Source organism: Phalaenopsis equestris, unplaced genomic scaffold (genome assembly GCF_001263595.1).
Source record: "Phalaenopsis equestris unplaced genomic scaffold, ASM126359v1 Scaffold000946, whole genome shotgun sequence".
NCBI lineage: Eukaryota > Viridiplantae > Streptophyta > Magnoliopsida > Asparagales > Orchidaceae > Phalaenopsis > Phalaenopsis equestris.
In genome coordinates this window covers 78,343-97,939 of record NW_018165385.1, presented here as the reverse complement: position 1 = coordinate 97,939, position 19,597 = coordinate 78,343, and the positions used below count along the sequence as shown (strand labels likewise).

At 35.9% G+C, this 19,597-nt stretch overlaps 2 protein-coding genes across 5 annotated transcripts in view; both read left to right on the top strand.

Moving 5' to 3' along the window:
• The first annotated feature begins 478 nt into the window (after nt 1-478).
• Nucleotides 479-6,017, top strand: LOC110032455 (transmembrane protein 53). Its single transcript, XM_020736095.1, has 4 exons — nt 479-1,135; nt 3,780-3,882; nt 4,730-4,938; nt 5,647-6,017. The coding sequence occupies exons 1-4, from the start codon at nt 525-527 to the stop codon at nt 5,912-5,914; spliced, it is 1,191 nt and encodes a 396-aa protein (XP_020591754.1). The 5' UTR covers nt 479-524; the 3' UTR covers nt 5,915-6,017.
• Nucleotides 6,018-11,822: 5,805 nt separating this feature from the next.
• The window catches only part of LOC110032462 (phosphopantetheine adenylyltransferase), a 13,649-nt gene continuing 5,874 nt past the window's right edge, over nt 11,823-19,597 (top strand). The window contains exons 1-4 of one of the 4 annotated variants that reach the window (XM_020736104.1): nt 11,823-12,209; nt 12,478-12,663; nt 12,772-12,843; nt 15,488-15,547. In XM_020736104.1, coding sequence (XP_020591763.1) covers nt 12,541-12,663; nt 12,772-12,843; nt 15,488-15,547 — 255 coding nt within the window. In that variant the 5' untranslated portion in view covers nt 11,823-12,209; nt 12,478-12,540. Of the gene's footprint in view, nt 12,210-12,329; nt 12,410-12,477; nt 12,664-12,771; nt 12,844-15,487; nt 15,548-19,597 lie in introns of those variants that run through there. The other 3 variants (XM_020736105.1, XM_020736106.1, XM_020736102.1) reach the window with 3 other exon arrangements.

The window sequence follows — 19,597 nt, the reverse complement described above, 5'->3', positions numbered from 1 at the left end:
CCTTATTCTCTGAACTTCTCCATCAAACCTCTCAATAAATGTATAGCTTCCATAGTAGACCTGCCCGGCATATATCCAAATTGATTATGAGAAATCTTTGTCATGTGTCTTAACCTTTGTTCAATCACTCTCTCCCATAACTTTAAAGTATGACACATCAACTTAATTCGTTTCAACTTAATTCGTTTATAATTTGAATACTCTTGTGTATCTCCTTTATTCTTAAAAATGAGGACCGAAATACTCTTCCTCCACTCCTTAGACATCTTTTTAGTTTTAAAAATAATATTAAACAGTTTAATATATCAAAAATCTCCCAAAATCTTCTAAATATTTTCACACTCTAATTGGAATATGATCAGATCCTAAAGACTTCCACACTTTCTCCACAGTTTCTTTTGGGGCTTCATTACTCTGAAACCAAAAACTTTAAATATGTTAATACATAACTTTTTGCGGTAAACATGTAAATGCCTGGGATATATATATAGGAGGCGTTAAACCGGCGTCCTTCAAAAGCAGCCATGGCTGCCGCAGTGCGCCTAATCAGTTTTCGAGCTCTCAACTGCCATATTTATCAGTGCAGTCCTCACTCTCCTCTATCACTTCGTCTCCGAAACCCTCGACCCAGATCAATTCAACATCCCGCCTCGGCTGGATTCCGATCTACAGCTGTTATAACCGGCAACGGCGTCGGCCATTGGCCGGCGGTCTTTCGTGCGCAGTCACCTCTATTTCTCTCAATCTCCTGCTCCGATCTATTGAAGGATGGCATCGATGGCTCCTTACCGGAGCCAGGGAAAGGGTTTCACCTCTGGGACCCGGTGGGCGAGCTAGCTGTCCGGCATGGCGGCGGGGAGAAAGGGGCAATATGGACGGTGGTGCTATTGGGATGGTTGGGTGCGGAGGAGAGGCATTTGAAGAGGTATGCTGATATCTACAACGCGAGGGGGATTCGATCTGTTCGGTTCGTGGTGCCGCTTTGGGAGATGGTGGGTTTGGATTTGGGGCAGAGGATGGAGGCGAAGATCGCGAGATTTGCGGAGGAGCTAGCGAACTGGTGCTTGGAAAGTGAGAAAGATGGAAGGGAGCGGAATTTGTTTTTCCACACCTTCAGCAATACTGGTTGGCTAGTGTAACTTACTCTGCTTTTCTCCTTTAGTTTCATGTTTGTTTGGCTGCGTTTGACGTTATTATTTGGTGTTCTTGGGTCGATATTTCTTCTTCTTTTTTGTTTAAATTTTGGATGAATCAGACCTAGCCTCCTTGTTGCCATGGAAACGATTCAAAAACTAAATATATGTTTAAAAATGGCATGAAAATAGCTGATTTATAGATATATTAACAAGAAAAGGGACACCGTTACAAGTTAACTGATTCTTCATCAGCAAAGAGAGTGGAAAATTTATTTTGGCTTGTGATGGAAACATTTCATGCATTTGACGAACTATTTGATGCCAAAGCAATTATTATGCGTTTACCAAAGAAATCGTTCCTTTGGAGATCACCAAACTACGATTGTTAATGAAACCTGCAGCTGATTTTTATTCTGTTCTAAGTTGCAAGTGAAACATGGGTAAGGAAACGCTGTTGATGTGCTTTCTTTTGTATAAGTGCTAAAATTGTCTATTTTGTAGATGCCAATTAGGGGCGAGGATTAATTGATTTAATCCAAAAAACCAAATCGAACCGAGCATATTTGATTGACTTTGTTCGGTTGATGAAGTCACAATTTAGTTTTTTGTTCTAATTTATGTGTTTTTTGGATTTCGGCTATTGGTTCAGTTAGACTATTGGTTCAGTTCGATTCGAAACCAAAAAAAAAAAAAATCTTTTGAACTGAGAAACCAAATTATATTATGATTAAAGTAAATTCATGAACCAACTGTTTAAATCACTGTAGGTCATTTCGAATTTTATAGGCTTAAACAGTGCTCCCCCCTTTCCCTCTACCTTGTCATTGAAGATGCTTGAGTTAATTCTGTAATTGATTGGATCACATAATTTTCATTCAATCCAATAACACACGCATAAGTCAGTCACATACTGCCTGGTTGAAAAGTGTATGTATACGGATCAAAAAAGAAAATTCAGCCTCATTAACAAACTAAAAAAGATAAATTAACCATTTACGAAGTTATGGAGGAATGTGACATTTTTTAAGCCAAAATTTAGTCCTTAAGTCCCTATAGTCTTATTTATAACAAAAAAAAAGGTCCCATAATTGGTAATTTTATTAGAAAATCAAACTCTAACATAAAACTATAACTTTTGATCTCAACAATATCAGATCCTAACTGATTTACCATATTTCTAATCATCATTTTCAGCTGCCCTAATTACCAATTTTGTAATTTTCTTAATCCTTACCGTTAATATAGAAGCGATCTGTGTTTTAGTGGACCTTTGCTGCAATAGTAAGGTCTAAAAGAGAAGGAAGCAGCAGGGATTCAATACTTGCTGTAGCGCAGAACCAGGAAGGAAACAAATAAGTTGAAAGACATATGTAGTGAAATATCGAATCCCAACTATAGTTGGCAATATCAGATATCAAATGAACCTAACAATAGTCAACTACACATGTAGACGTATTGTATAACAATAGAGAAGAGTGTCAATATAATTGTCTAACTCTTTACAAGAGGTCATTTTAGTCTCAAAATTTATATAAATATTGATTTAATACCCAGATTCTTTTTATATATACTGAAATAATCCCAGCTGAGGATTATTTCCGTTCCAATTTAAAAAATCTGGGAACTATTTTGGCATTTTTAGACTCTGGTGCTAAAATAGCCCCATGTAAATAGGCAAGGGACTATTTTGACACTTTTGTACATTATTATCAAGGTGATTAAAATGTTAGAGAACGCATATCATTCTCATTGGAAACATCACCATAGGTGCTCATCTCATTGTAACAATATCAACAATATATATGATGAAATGAAACAATGCAATGATATCCGACAATATCATTAGTTTCATATAACAATGTCAGAGTTGAAATTTAATAAGAAATTAGAAATCTTGAAATAATCCAAGAGCAATCTCATAAGCAAGAATAGTTGGATGCTCATCTCAATGCACACAACTGGGCATTTCCAACAAAATGAATTGTTAGATTTCTATCAATATGAACCAGATTTCCCTCTGTCAAAATTTTTTTGTCAGACCTGAGGAATTTCTCTGAGAATACTTAGATAGCCAGTATTAAAATATTCACGCAGCATTTTACTTGTGTTTTTTGGCTTAATGTAGATAGAAGTCTTTTTTTTAGATTTTATTGTTCACCAAAAAGGTAGCATTTTCCTTTTTTTTCTCTTGTTCTAGAATTCATTAAATGGGCATTTACATACATAAACTCAATTCCTATGTATTTACATATCTGACACCTATATTTTATGTCTTACATTTATACCACCCAAATCTTTGCATCACCACAAGAAAACCATTATTTAAACTTCAAAAGGTAAAATGCACCTTTTTAAGCATAGGTGAGTTGGCATGTATGTAAAAATTGAATTTTGTGCCTTAGATATGTTGATACATAGGAATTGAGTGGTATGCATGTAAATTGTCCTTCATTAAATTGCAACCATATGCCTCATCCATTAACATTTAAACCGGACTGGTCACCTGGCCCATGTTCTGAATGGGTAGTGAATATATCTACCGAAACGTGCCCTTTTAGTTTATCTTAAAAATAAAAATAAAAATCAAATTTTTATTAGCTTTGTAGTAATTCTCAAGTTCTCTTTTTTTCTGTTTCACTGCAGCTATGGTTCAATTCTGCAGAATTTCCAGTCAAGGAATGACGTTCTTGAAAAAATTAAAGGATGTGTTGTTGACTCTGGAGCTGCCTCTGAGATAAGCCCCAAGGTATGGACCTCCTTTCTTCCATTGTCATCTTTTATTTATTTATTTTTTGCGCAGTTCTGCAAAGTTTAAGAATGAAAATAATATTCTGAACTCATCATCATTCTAATTTTGGTTGTTTAATCTACATTTTTGTTAGGGAAATTTACATACATATCACACAATTCTTATGTATTTACATATCTTAAGTTCAGAGTTTGATATTTACCCTCATAACCTTTTGGTGACATAAAAATATGTATGAAAATGTATATTTCGCTTTTTAAAAGATAATGATGGTTGATGTTAAAGATTTGAGTGATATGCATGTAAATGTGAATGTTTAGGCGTTACATATGTAAATACGTAAGAATTGCGTGGTAGGTATGTAAATGCCCCTTTCTTTTAAAATTTCCTGGCAAAATATTGGATATGATTGGAATTGGGCTTTAGAGTTTCTCTTGATATAAATGTTTTTTATATTTTCTACTAAAAAAATTCTATATAATTGTGGTTTATGCAAAATGCTAGCCTTTAAAACACTAGTTTAGTACTTTTGGAAGATTTACACATAACGCTCAATTCTTATGTACCTACACATCTAAACTTCAACTTTTACATAAATTGCACCTTAAATGGTGGTATTTTTTTATGTGATATGAAAGATTTGAGTGTAAAAAAGCAAAGTTTAGGAGTTAAATATGCAAATATATAAGAATTGGGAGATATGCATTTTTTATGTGATATGAAAGATTTGAGTGTAAAAAGCAAAGTTTAGGAAGTTAAATATGCAAATATATAAGAATTGGGAGATATGCATGTAAATACCCCTATACTATATTTTCATGATTTCTGCAACATTTCATTGCAGGTTTGGGCCGCCGGCTTCTGCGCCGCACTGATAAAGAAGCGCAGCTCTTCTGTCATTGCTGCACTTGAACAAATCAATGGGGACGGTGCTGAAGGTCGTGGTGACAGATCCGGCATGCAAGATTGGAAATCACAAGCCCTTGAAATCATTGTCATGTTCATTTTAGAGAAAATATTCAGCATTATTCTGATTTTGCCAGATGTTAATCAGTAAGTATCCATTTCATCCAGTTCAGTTCTTATTGGGGCATTTACATACACACCACTCAATTCTTATGTATTTACATATGTAACACCTAAAATTTACTTTTTTACATTTGTGTCACTCAAATTTTCACATCACATAAAAAATACCGCTATTTTAATTTTCACAAAGTGAAATATATCTTTTATCTGTAAAAATTGAAGTTGGTGTTAGATAGGTAGCTGCATATGAATTAAGTGTTATGTATGTAAATCTTCCTAATTTAGGGGAACTTACATACATAGCGTTCATCAATTCTCATGTATTTACATATCTAACATCTAAACTTTGATTTTTTTTACATTTCCATCTCCCAAATCTTTCCTATCACATAAAAAATATCATTATGTTAATTTTAAAAGAGTGAAATGCATATGTTCATGCATCGATAAGGTCGCATACATGTTACAAAATACATAAAATTTGAGTGGCATGCATGTAAATGTTTTTTTCTAAATTACCAAACATTTTTCAAAGAGTGAAATTCACATAGTGTTCTTTGACAATATGTTTTTTAGCGCGGATGGTTATGAAATTTACTTATATGACTACTCAAATCAAATTTTATATTGCACTCATCTTTAAACAATTCAAATTGCTATAAACTATGATACTGTTGATTCAAATAACCTTTTTTTTAATCTAAATTACAAAAACAATTTTCTAATTTACAGGAGATTGTGCAAAATTATATCCGTTCTGTCAAAGAAACAGCCACCTTGCCCTCAGCTTTACCTCTACAGCTCTGCTGACAGAGTAATCCCAGCTAGTTCGGTGGAATCCTTTATTCATGAACAGAAGGCTATGGGAAGAAAAGTTCTTCATTATAATTTCGGTACTTCTCCTCATGTTGACCATGTCAGAAGCTTCCCTCGTATTTATTCTGCTAAAATTTCAGAATTTTTAGAGGAATGCTCTTCTCAAATTATTTGCAGTGCATAATCACAATCAACCCCTTCATTTTATGACAATTTACTGTAATTCACTCACATTATTTGTGAAAACTTTTTATACCATTATATATATATATATATATATATATATATCCAACCATGAATTTATGAATTACAACAAAATCCACATGGCTTCTATCATGCAATTAATAATGTCAGGAACAACATTCTGTTTTATGTCATTGTCGATACTTTTTCATTTAAATGGCTACTAAATGTGTTGATTTCCTTTCACCAAATGTTCCCATATTTATGTTTTATTAATAACTTGAATATAAAAATTTTATGTAATGGTAATTAGTAATGTATTAAATATTTTGTTGGATTAATTAATTATCAATGATGATAGGGAAGATGATGTAGTTGGGATGTTTACTTCAATATGTTCATGAACTTGAACATAAAAATTTAATTGAAGTTATCTTTTTCTATTACTCCTCTCAGGGTCGGATTTTAGGGTTTGGATTTACGACGACCGAAATAGACGAGCGGGTTGTGAAATTAAATTTGGTTTCATTTTCTAGCACTAATAATTATTCATTCATGTAATAGAAAGAGTCATTAGCGAATAAACTAAAAAATAGTTATGGTTTAGATTAATATTTGTGTGTTTGATTATCTTTTCTATAAATATTTTCTCTTATATTATATATTTTAAGTTTAATAATTAGACATGAAAATATTAATTTAAATTTATCGTGAATTATAACAAATCAATTAATGCTAATGCATCTAAAATACAACAATACTATGGAAGTAGTTTTATAATCAATTGAAAGTTTATGTTTTCATTCAATAAGTTTTAGTATATTCATCATATCATATTATAATATTTTCTATCTTTGTCATTTTATTTGATACTTCCGTCTCAAAAAAACATTTGTTAGATTGTAGCAAATAAGTGACATCAATTTCAATATTCTTTTTAAATTGATGTAAAAAAAAAGACATTAGCATATTCATCTAGTGCATGGAGGGGTGAATTTCATCAATCAATCATGCATGTGAAATATAATTTATAAATCATTTGATTCAAATTATTTATATTATTTAATCTACATGTATAATAATCAATATATATGAACATTAAAAATATGTAAATGTTGATTCCCAATAGATTCGACGGTCCAAAATGAAGGGAGCGCGATGAATGAGAGCCCACTGACAAAAAGCAAGGAGGCCTATCTATACGATCAATGTGTCGTTCGAGCGAGAGCAGGCAAGGCCAAAACCGACCGAAGGTGATCACATCTGAGTCATTTGGCTATAAACAATATAAAGAGACATTCAAGTTAATTACTACAATAAGTCGAACGAAGGCAGTAACCTATCTTCTGATAGATACAAGCTGATGAAAGATCTAATTCCTCAATATCACAAACCATCTCAAGGACGTCCTTGAGGCTCCTAATAAGGGATAAAAAATTACAATACAATAAAGAGTCTTATAAACATCCCTTATGCTTTCCTCGTTGAGGAGCGACCTATCTTCTGGATCACGGTGATTCACTTTATATTAAAATATTCTAGTGCTGCTTTGTCGACATGAGCTCCTCATCATGGATAGAGGGTCAACGAACTAAACAAATCAACAGATCAACAAAAGCCTAGCCGATTGAATAAGTCATGTCAACATGAAGTGAGAACTTTGAAGCATCGAGACATTCTCAAACTGAATAACCTAAACCATCTTGATGGGGATATCCTAACACATCAAAGCACATCTGAATCATAAGGCCGGAGAACAATTCGTTGCACCCTAAAAGGGGGTCAGCTTATCGACATCGCGTCTTCAAGAAGATACAAACGAATTTAATGAGTGGCAGGGCTCAAATGGGTTTCACAACAAGAAGTTAAAGTGATAATAAAAGGTAGATGTAGCTGGGTCGGGGTACCACAAACCCACCATCTCAAGCCACTATGATCCTAAGTCCACCCGGTCGTGAATGTACTCGACCCAACACGTTTAGAGATCCCCAGTCAGCAAGTTGTGAATTGCGTCGGCTACGGGGATGTCAATAGACCTAAGGTCAAATGAAGGAAACTCTATTATATGACGATAAACTGGAGCTCTAAGAGGTGAAACTTACACATGTCGAATTAACAAGGATGACTTAGGAAAAGAGGAGAAGTGGAGGTTGAGCTACAAAGCTGCAATACTCCAAACAAAAGGACTTACACCCGTCTAAGTCGGGAGCCTGCTAACACCTTATGCGCATTAGACAACCACCTATATAGAAAAAAATGTATGTCGGGTCTGTCGGATTGCTGAAGCAAGAGAGCTTCTCCTCGGACATGCAAATATGAATGCAATTATCTAGAGCAGTCCTTAAATATTGTGGAGGCCCTATTAAACATGACTTGAGTTATATCGATATTATGCAACTTGTTAAGTAAAAGGGTGGATTTTAAAATTGTGAATATTTTAATCTTAAAATTCATTATCTTAAATATTTAATTAGGATTTTATAGAAAAATTATGATTTTAAGTCCTAATAAACCTATATTGCATCGTGATTACCAAACAAACCACATAAATAAACAATGAAAAATTCCAAGCATTCAGGCATACAATAAGGCATAAAACAAGCCAAATAAAATATATGAAAGGCTCAGGCCCCCAAGTCGACAACATATCTTAGAAAAAAAAAGGTGGTCAGATTTCACATATACATGCTCAATCCTAGATATATACATCAATATAAAATGCAGAATTAAGATACGAGACACGACCATCTTCTCCTGGTCCCCTCCACGTGGTTTTCGTGCCAAACACCTTGGAACCCATACCCGTATCTTATTTTTGCCACAGGACTCTCCTATGACTCTAAAATTACATAGGAAAAGAGAAAAGACTCGACCTACATAGAAAACAAGGTTAGTGGGGAAGGCCATGCAAGGCATAATGAGCCATGCTTGGTGGGCGAGCTCACCTGCAAGAAAAGGGTTAGTGAAAATTATCACATGCTCCATCTTTCAAAGTATATGTGTGTGTGCATATATAAGACACAGTTCCTTACATAAAAGCGTCCTAACACGCTGTCATGCATATCAGACATGCAGTCACACCAAAAGCACAAAGTAAGAAAGATGTCTGACTAGGGCAACCAAACCAACAATGAATAATAGCCATGCATAAAAAAACTACCTAGAAAACTAGATCATAACATAACACACCATCTAATGAAAAATGTCATAATCTAGCACCTAAGTGTACATAGTAGAGTCTCTGACTATTGTATGACTTTGACGGGGTCACCACACCGGCTCCATTCTAAAGATTCAAGGCTTCTAAAACACATCACAAGAGAAGGGTGATAGTTTATAATAAGCGACATCACAGATGACCCAACTTATATAGTTTTAAAAGTATGGCAGATATTGCAATAATAGTAAAAATATTCATTTTCTTATACTTTTAAAATAACGGACAAAATAACGGACCTACAATGTTGGTCTGCGACGTGTACAACTCATGTTAGAACCCTTAGATATTTAGCACAGTCATAAATATTCATTTTCTTATACTTTTAAAATAACGGACCTACAATGTTGGTCTGCGACGTATACAACTCATGTTAGAACCCTTAGATATTTAGCAAAGTCACTACATGTTTGTTACTCGTGATATAGAAATTCACATAGCTCGTGGAGGCATTCTTATGGGCAACACTCGTTTGAGTATTATGACCAACAAACTGGTCACTCTCCTAACTGGTAGAACAACCATCAAGGCGAATGAGCAACACACATACATGCAAGAAGCTCACATTGTGATTGTTCGGACATAGTATGGAACAATCACAATGGACGCCCAAGAGGGCGAAGCACACATCCTGCAAATAGATGCAGCGATGCTACACACAACATGCCATGCATGACCTGAATGTACTAGTAAAACAAGCTACCTATGAAGAGGAATTACGCCTGTTCGGGGACCCGGGGTGCCATGTGACCGGCAGAAACCGACAACAAGTGAGTTTGCATCGACGAAAATGATACCCTATAAAAAGGATTTACTCCTTACTCGGGAGGTACTCAACTGAGCACACATGCAAACATGCAATATATGCAACAAACAAACATGAGAAGTGCACCAAAGTGGTGAGGGTGAGTATGTTTTGAAGACAGTGACTTAGAAAAGACGAACTTGTCATGGAGGCAACGACTCAAAGGAAGGGTATGTCGTGAGGGCAATGACTCGAAAAGGTGAAAACGTTGTGAATGCAACGACCCGACAGATGGGTGTGTCGAGTAGAAAGTGACCCGAGAATGGGAAAGGAAGGGTATGTCGTGAGGGCAATGACTCGAAAGGGTGAAAACATTGTGAATGCAACGACCCGACAGATGGTGTGTCGAGTAGAGTGACCCGAGAATGGAATCTCGTGATGGCAGTGACCCGAACGATGGGTATGCTGATGAGCGAGTGACCCAGGGATGGACATGTCGAGGAGGCAGTGGCCTGACCGATGGGTATGGCGAGGAGGCAGTGACCTAAGGATAGATATGTCGTGTCGCGGAGACAGTGACTCGGGGATGAAAATGTCGTGCAGGCAGCGACCTAACGGATGGGTATGCCAATGAGGCAGTGACCTGGGGCGGGCATGTTGTGAAGACAAAAACTCGACAGAGGGGTATACTGAGAAAAAGTGCCCGAGGGATGTGATGATTCTTGTTGGGGAGAATCACACAAGTGCAGTGAGTGCGTGAACAAACACTCAAAAAGCAAAGACATACGATGATGGCCATGCAAAATGTCTTGCAAGACATATGACACCCAAAATATTGTGCTTGGTCTTCTGGGGTATAGGACGCCAATGAGGAGAATTACACCTAACCCCAATAGTGACAAAAAACCATGCAAATCACACACACGTGCATTATGATGCAAAAGCATACAAGCACGTAAGTGGTAGGTCGACCGGGTCGTGGCAGCCGATCGAATCGAGGAAGCAGGGGGATCAATCTTAGGTAATCGATCAGGTTCGAAGGATGGGTGAGCATCCCGGGACGACCGATCGAACCCAAAGAATAGGGTGACCGGCCTGGGGCGACAGATCAAACCCAAAGAATAGGGTGATCGGCCTGGGACAACCGATCAATCCCAATGCGGGCGATCGACACGTAGCAATCGATCAAATTCAAGGCTGGTGATCGACACGTAACAGTTGATCAAACCCAGAAGATAGGGTGATCAACCAAGAAGAACCAATCGAACCCAAGGTGGGTGATTGACACGTAGCAGTCGATAACTCAGAAAATAGGGTGATCGACCCAAGATGACCGATTGAACCCAAGGCAAGTGATCGACATGTACTAGCCGATCAACTCCAGAAGATAGGGTGATCGGCCTGAAACGACCGAGCAAACCCAAGATGGGTGATCGACACGTATCGGTAGATCAAACCCAGAAGATAGGATCATCGATCTGGGACAGTCGTGTTGGCATAAATTTTTTATGTTGCGAGTGTAGGATGTCCGCTGGAGCGCTTTGGAATATTCCTTGATGCATGTGTTGATTCTCGTAAAGCAATACATCAATTTGAGACTTTTGACACGTATTGAGAGGCACGTTGTCGGGATCATCCTGCTCAACTTTGATTCTCTTAGGTGAACGTTGTCATCATTTTGTATGTTAGGCGGCTTCAAGCAGTCTAACAGGTTTCATTCGCCGCATCACTCACGAAACTAGCTCAAAATGGCCCATCCATCGGTGAATTTGTCCGGTTAACCTCATATGACGAAATAGACATAAAAAATAAGTCTGGAAAGGTCGGTTTTACTTAAGAAGGATGTCAACTTTGCCATGGTTTCGTACCACGTAAATCGATGCACATTAATTATAATTAAAAGTAAAAAAAGTTCAAAAAAAAAAGAAATATCCCATTAGAACCCATCGCACTCCCCGTGCGCTAGCTCCCTCAAGTCGCGCCGCTCCCGCTCGAAGCCCGTTCGCGCGCCTAAAGTTCGAAGCCTGCGAACGAAGCCCCCGCCGACGTCCTCCCCACTCCCGGAGCTCCTACCCGAGGGTTTTTGGCGTGGGAACCTCGGGCCAACCTCAAGCACGAGTCGCGTGTTCTCGCCGGCGACGTCCCATCGGCCCTCCTCGACGACGGCATCCCGCTCCCCCCGGCCTTCGCTCCCTTTCAGTCGGAGCCCTAGCTTTCGCGCCTCCTTCAGTGCTCACGACCGCAGCCCCCTTTCGTCGGCATCCTCTCACGCCGGCAAAGCCTCCTCCGACGGGATCACGGCTTAGACTGGAAGAATTATTACATCCGTATAGCGTAAGTATGACTGGCGGTATTGATGAGAATACTAGGGATATTATAATTTTATTACACCACAATAACATCAATATTACCATAAATAACTTCATAAACTCCTTTTTTTTTTCCTCCTTCCAGCTCCTCTCCTACATCTTCTCTTTCACGTAAAGCGTCCGTCCCGGATTTACTTAATCCCGCTCTAAATCCGATACCAGACAGTATAAACTGATTTATTTTTTGAAGTAGAATCAATTAAATTCGTTCTTACATGATCTATCATCTGCAGATTTAAGAGTACCGACTCTGACCCACTACTCCGCGTCTTCCTTCTCCCTTTCTGTACTCGGCTATGGAGGGCTCCAAGGAAGAGACCTTTCAGGACCCAAACTCTCCTGCTCCAAATTCCTATACTGCGGTGGTCATTGGAGGAACTTTCGATCGGTTACACCAAGGCCACCACATTTTCCTCAAGGTCAACTACTCTTCCTAAATTATTTCTCTCTCTTCCTTACCCTATCCATATCTGCACTTTTTTCTTCTATCTAATTTGGCGAATCTATGTGCTTTTCCTTTATTACAGACAGCTGCGGAGTTTGCAAGTGAGCGCATAGTGGTGGGTGTTTGTGATGGGCCTATGCTGAGCAAAAAAAAGGTGTTTTTCTTTTTCTTTTCTTGTTGCTGTTTCTTCTTACTTTCTGTCGCTGTTTCTTCTTCCTTCCTGTTTAATTTTGCGTTCTGTGATTGCAAGGGATGATGATGACATTTATTTGTTGTATGATGGTAAAATTATAATTGTTTTAAAGAAGATTAGGTAGATCTGAGCACTTACCACAAAAAAATTACTTTTTAGAAAATTAACAATTAGCTTATGAAAATGTGCTATTGAACTCATGTATCTGTACTTATTATGACCAAATCATTGAGTATATAATGAAATTTGAAAACATGGGTTGGATTTCTTTTTTTTTTCCTTGGTGTTCTTCAAGATTTATGCGATATTATTGTAAATGGGACTAATTCGGTGCTAGTTTTGCCAATAGAAAATAAATGGGTATTATGCTTGCAATCCCAAAATTAATGAGGATATTCTGATTGAAACTTGATCAAGGTGAGCCTTAAAGCCATTAAATTAGCTATATGATGAGTACAATGTTTTGACTAATCAATCAAAACATGTATTGCACTTATCTCAAATCAAATCAATAACCTTGAGATCTAGTCTAAACAAAGATTGGTCAGAACATAATTCAAATTTTTCATTAATTGATACAGTCCCATTGATGGCTATTATACCTGTTGATTGCCGCAAGACTCGCCAATCGCTATATTTCTCGCCAACATATACTGTTTTTTAATTTCTTTTCAACCAATATTGTTACAGTCCAGGGAGCTTTGTATATATCTCTCTCTATATATATGTATGTATGTATGTATGCATACATACATGCATGTATATATATATATATATATATATATGCTGCATTCCCTATTCTGTGAAAAATAAAGTTCTTGTCAATGGCAGTTTCTTGTTTTTCTTATATAAATGATTCATATGAAACTTATGAAGCTTGAAGTTATGGAAAGAATTGAAACTTGGCAATTTTTATTGGATCTTAAAGGAATTTGAAGAAATTTTTTATGTATTTTGTGCCTTATGCATAAAACCATTGAGGCATGTAAAAAATATTGAACATTTAGTATTGAAATAAAATTTTAAATTTTCACAATTACTTTTGGGGCAAGTGTCCTTGTACTGTTATGAGGCTAGAATCTTCCTTTTGGGTGATTCATATCTTTATTTTTTGCTTGTAGTTTGTTTAGTAGTCTGTGTATCTGAGTGATTGAAGTTTTGTCAAGTGTAATACATGTTGCATTCTACTCCATAATGTAAATCTTAATTGTGATGAAATGTCATATTCATTCACAATACATATTTTTTTTTGTGGCATTTCGATTTTGGCGACTATTGCATTATTGTTTTGAACAAAAGTATGCATACTTACTCTTTTCACATTAAAGATGGTTTATTTTTGTTTGCTAAAGTTGAGAGTTGGTAACCTACTAAGTATATAATTTTTTTTTAATTTTCAGTTCATCTTATCTTATGTTGCATTGGCAAAGCTTAGATCGTAAACCTTCTTTCATTAAATTGGTAGCTAAATAGATGTGTGGCAGCAAATTGAAAAATAAAGTAGCGAGAATGTTACCTTAAATGAACTCTAAATCTTTCCGATGATACAACAAAATTCTCCCAATGTTAGGTTGAACAGGAAAACCTAACTCGTCCTTTATTTTTATGCAATGGTTAAATTGAATTACTAACTATGGGCCATAATGGTGATCCCTGGCAATGACTACAAATACGAAATTTCTCTGTTCAAACTTTTTGTAAATAAAATGTTATAAATTATTCCATGATCAAAATACAAGGATTCACAGTTAAAATCTTTCCTTGAAGAACTTCCTTTGAAATAATTATATATATATATATATATATATATATATAAATATTATTTTTAAATAATTTAATAAACTATAAGGTTATAAGAATTTATAATAAATTAAAATTATTTTTTAAAAAAATTTAAAATAAAAAATTCCATTTAAATAAATATATTAATATAAACATGTCGAAATGATTTGTTCATGTAACACAAACTGTAATCGTGGCTCTTTTACACCCCTGGTTACAGCAAAAGCTCTCTGATGAATGCTCCCCAATTTAAACATTTTTGCCGTCGTTTCAGAATATATATATATACTTAGAAAACAAAAAAAATACAAAACTCACTCAATATAAGGGTTCCTCCAATGTTTACAACTCCACCCAAACAAACAAATAAAATAAACCTAAAATAACAAAATTAACCAAACTAATACAAGCATACCCAAAATAAAATAAAAAAACCCAAATTAAATCCTGCGCTTCAAAGGATCGAAACTAGTTGCTTTATGTATAGTCTGACGAAACTCTTGAGGTTGCCAACCACCTTGACTTGAAACCAGAAAATAAAATCGCAATACCACCCCATCACAAAATTTAAAACTTCCATCCTGCAAACAAACAAAATAAACTCAATAAGATGCAAATTGTTAGTAGATAATCCCTTCAGGACCGTATCCGCAACAAATTCTTCATGTAATTCTGTTTAGATACTATCGAAAATTATGTTCATATAAAAGCCTTAAATAAATCTCGGTCCCTTGAATAGCCTTTATCCCATTCCTAATTTATATATATATAGCTCGCTGCATTATCATGACTGTTCTGCTCACCTACTTTTTCTTTTATTCAGTATGCTGATCTCATACAACCAATTCAGAAGAGGATGCAGTGTGTGAAAGACTACATCAAGGTCAGAAACTTTTAATCTGAAAATAGTTTTGCATTAGATTTCACTAAAATAAACCTTAATTTGTTAATGGAAGATGTGCATACATACACCTCAATTCTTATGTATTTACACATCTAAGTCCTATACTTCAAATTTTACATGCATGTCGCCTTAGCTATGCATAAAAAGGTGCATTTCACTTTTTAAAGTTGAATGATGGATTTTTGATATGATATGAAGATTTGGTTTGTATAAGTGTAAAAAGTAAAATTTAGATGTTAGATATGTATATTCATAGGAATTGGGTGGTATTCAAATTATTAACCTAATTAATAGGCTAATTATAGCTGTAGTTATTAATATTAGCTTTAATTTGCTTGTATTTGATTCCCTTATTTCTGTTTTCATATTGATGTATTTCCTAGTTGGGTCTATTTCCAAACTTATGTTTTTTACTTTATTTGGATCTTGTAATATGTATTTATACATCTAGGGCTCGTGTTCGGCTCGTTTATATTTCGAGCTCAAAAATTGTGTTCGTGTTGACACAAGGTGTTCACGAACAAAGAGTCATTTTATATATATATATATATATAAACTTGATGAGTAGTATTTCGAGTCAAAACGAGTCGAACACATCTTAGTTCGTGTCGGTTCGTTAACTTATCGAACGAAATTAACAAGCCGAACACAAGCTGTTCGCAAACGAGTCGTTTTGACAACCCTATATACATCTCTTCCTATTAATAAAGGTATATATATATAAACTTGATGAGTAGTATTTCGAGTCAAAACGAGCCGAACACATCTTAGTTCGTGTCGGTTCGTTAACTTATCGAACGAAATTAACGAGCCAAACACAAGCTGTTCGCGAACGAGTCGTTTTGACAGCCCTATATACATCTCTTCCTATTAATAAAGGCATGCAGCTCTATTCTTTAAAATTTGACATAGTATCAAAGCTCTAGGGCTAGCAGCCGACCACCTCCAGGATTCTTCCCTGCAGGATTTCTACTGCCGATGTTTTACTGGGCCGCTGATCCTTACAGGTCCTTCGACTTTATTCCTTCCGTGCATCCAAATCTTTTCATTGGCTTTAATTCTTCCCTTATAGCTAATGGTCCTTAGGAATAATTTTCAGAAACCTCTGCCGATCTTTTAATATGTCGCTTGTCACCACTGATCCCTACGGAAATTTTTGCCCTGACAGATTTTTTTCTCAAGTTTTCTTGCAATTTTTTTTCTTTCCAGTTTTTCGACAGATATTTTCCTATCCAACCTTCAGGACCTACCTATGTCTCAACAACTCAACATAACTTTTGGCTCAGTTAGAATCATAGCAGACTCTTCCACCACCGAGCCTTTTTCTAATGTTGTACTTGAGTCAACCGGAATGTCAACTTTGATCTCTATTACTCCACAAACTAGAGGACCGAAAAACCACTCGAATTTTCTAATCACCACCCATAAATTGAACGGATCTAATTTTCTCCAATTGTCCCAGGTTTTGTCATTGTTCGTCAAGGGATGGGTGAAATTTGGCTATCTCACCAGGATGATTCAAGAGCATCCTAAAACGGACTCGACACATAAAACTTGGGAAATGAAAAATTTCATGATCATGTTGTGGCTGATTTACTCCAGGAGACGACGATTTCGTGTTTGTATATGTTTCTTCTTTCTGTCAGTGCCTTATGAATTGCAGTTCGAGATACCTACTCAGATATAGGAAACTCTAGTCAACTTTATCAAGTTTCTAAGAAGATTCGCTAGGCAAAACAAGGATCAAGAACAATGACCCAATATTACAATGATTTAATGGTCTCATGGATGGAGTGTGATATCTAGTATAATTACACATGAGAATCTCCGACGGATCTTTCGCTCTTCCAGAAAATTATAGAAAAAGAGCGTAGATTTCAATTTCTGGCTGGTTTTAACAAAGACCTTGATGAAGTCCGGGGCTGGATCCTTGGTCGGGATCCCCTTCCTTGTGCCCGTGCTGTTTTCACAGAAATTTGGCTTGGAGGGAGCCACATAATTGTCAAACTCATCACTTCCACCTCAGTTTAATCTTTTGCTTTGGCTACTAATAGTATTCTACACTTGTCAAACCCTCATTGAGCCATTGGGTCCGCTTGTGATTGTTGTCACAAACCCAAACATACTCAAGAAAAGCATTTGAAACTTTATGAGAAACAAACATACAAACCTTCATCCAAATCCTGCTTTGCCAAGGGCCTGACTATTGCATCTAAATCTGCTACGTTACAACCAACTCCAGAAAAGCATTTGAAACTTTATGAGAAACAAACATATAAACCTTCATCAAAATCCTCCTTTGCCAAGGGCCTGACTGTTGCATCTAAATCTGCTACGTTACAACCAACTCTTACTCGAAACACTCTGGATTAACCGAGCAATTAATCAAACTGCTTAGATCCAATCAGTTCACTTCTGGCTCTTCAACCTCACATGTTCGTCAAGATATCACTCTTATGACACTCACTTCCTTTTTTAGTCCATGGATCATTGATTCATGTGTCACGGATCACATGACTGGATACTCTCAAACATTCTCAACATATTATCCATGCTCTGAAAAAAACAATTAAAATTGTTGATGACTTTTGTAACTCTGTTGCTGGTAAAAGATCAATTATCACAACAGGTCTAACTCTGAAATTTGGGTTACATGTCCCTCTGTCAAAGTATAACATGTTTTCTGTTCGTAAGCTAACACGTGTTATGGATTGTATTCTTAATTTTTCTCCTGATGTTAGTTTCTTTTAGAATTGTCATTCGGGGAGGATGATTGAAACTGCTGAAATCGTAGCTGAACTCTACTTCTTCTAAGAGAAAGGCGCGGAGAACAATGACACTTCTCCCAGTAGTTTCATTTTTTTCTCGATCTACTGAATGTCTTATTATGTTGTATTGTTGTTTGGTCATCCTAATTTTCAATATTTAAAACAATTTTATTGTCGTTGTTTTATCAATTAGCTAAACATCATTGTGTTCCTTATTTATCTCATCCTTACACAACTCCAGCTCCATTTTCATTAATTCACAGTGACTTGTGAGGACCCTCTCACACTTCTAGCTATTCTCATAAACGACAGTTCCTTATTTTAATTGATGACCACACTCGAATAACGTGGATCTATATCATAAAAAATAAATAGCTGCTGTCACCTTTAAAAACTCACTCTTTTATTTTTACTCAATACGGAACTTCAATCCAAGTTCTTCAAACCCATAATGACCGTGAATTTTTTAATTCAATTTTAGGCGAGTTCTTGGTAAGTAAGGGCATCCTTCGTCATAGATCATGTATGAACAATCCTCAACAAAATGGAATTACCGAGAGAAAAAATCAACACCCTCTCAAAGTAGCTTACTCCATTATCCTGAAATCTAATGTTCCGAAATGGTTTTGGGTTGATGCCATGCTTATTACCGCTAGACTTTGGCATTGGACGGATGGCCTGAAAGCCAACTTAGAATTAGTGGGCTTGGCTATGAAAAAAATAAAATTTTGCGAGCTCGGCCTGGCCTGAGGTCGCTTTGATTTAGTCAAAAACCCAAATGAGTCAGACACGCGCCGAGCCCTACTCGCCCACCCATTAGCCCGATCTCATAGATATATTTCGCGATTATAGTCTTTTGAGGTGATTGATTTCCTCATCATTTCTTTTCTTTATTTATAGTCTTTTGGGGTGATTGATTTCCTCATCATTTCTTTTCTTTATCTAGCCATAAATTTTGACTTTTATATTAATACTAACTAAATCTTTTTATATCACATAAAAATCATCTCTTTTAAATTTTTTTTAAATGAAATACAACTTTCATGCTGTAAAAATTGAGGTCCAAGTGTTAGATATATAATTAAGTAGAAATTAATGAGTAGTATGTATGCAAATCTTTTTTCTTGTGGTATTTTACTCAATTCTTTTGTATTTTCATATCGAGATATTCTAAGTTTAAAATCTTACGTATTATATATATATATATATATATATATATATATATATTTCTCTATATATACATAGATTTCAGTACTTTTTG

Excerpts from the sequence above, each read along its gene's own strand:
- LOC110032455 (XM_020736095.1), top strand. The coding sequence starts at position 525 with ATGGCTGCCGCAGTGCGCCTAATCAGTTTTCGAGCTCTCAACTGCCAT. Across the intron at positions 1,136-3,779 it reads AGCAATACTGGTTGGCTAGT|CTATGGTTCAATTCTGCAGA; the intron begins GTAACTTACTCT and ends GTTTCACTGCAG. Across the intron at positions 3,883-4,729 it reads CCTCTGAGATAAGCCCCAAG|GTTTGGGCCGCCGGCTTCTG; the intron begins GTATGGACCTCC and ends ATTTCATTGCAG.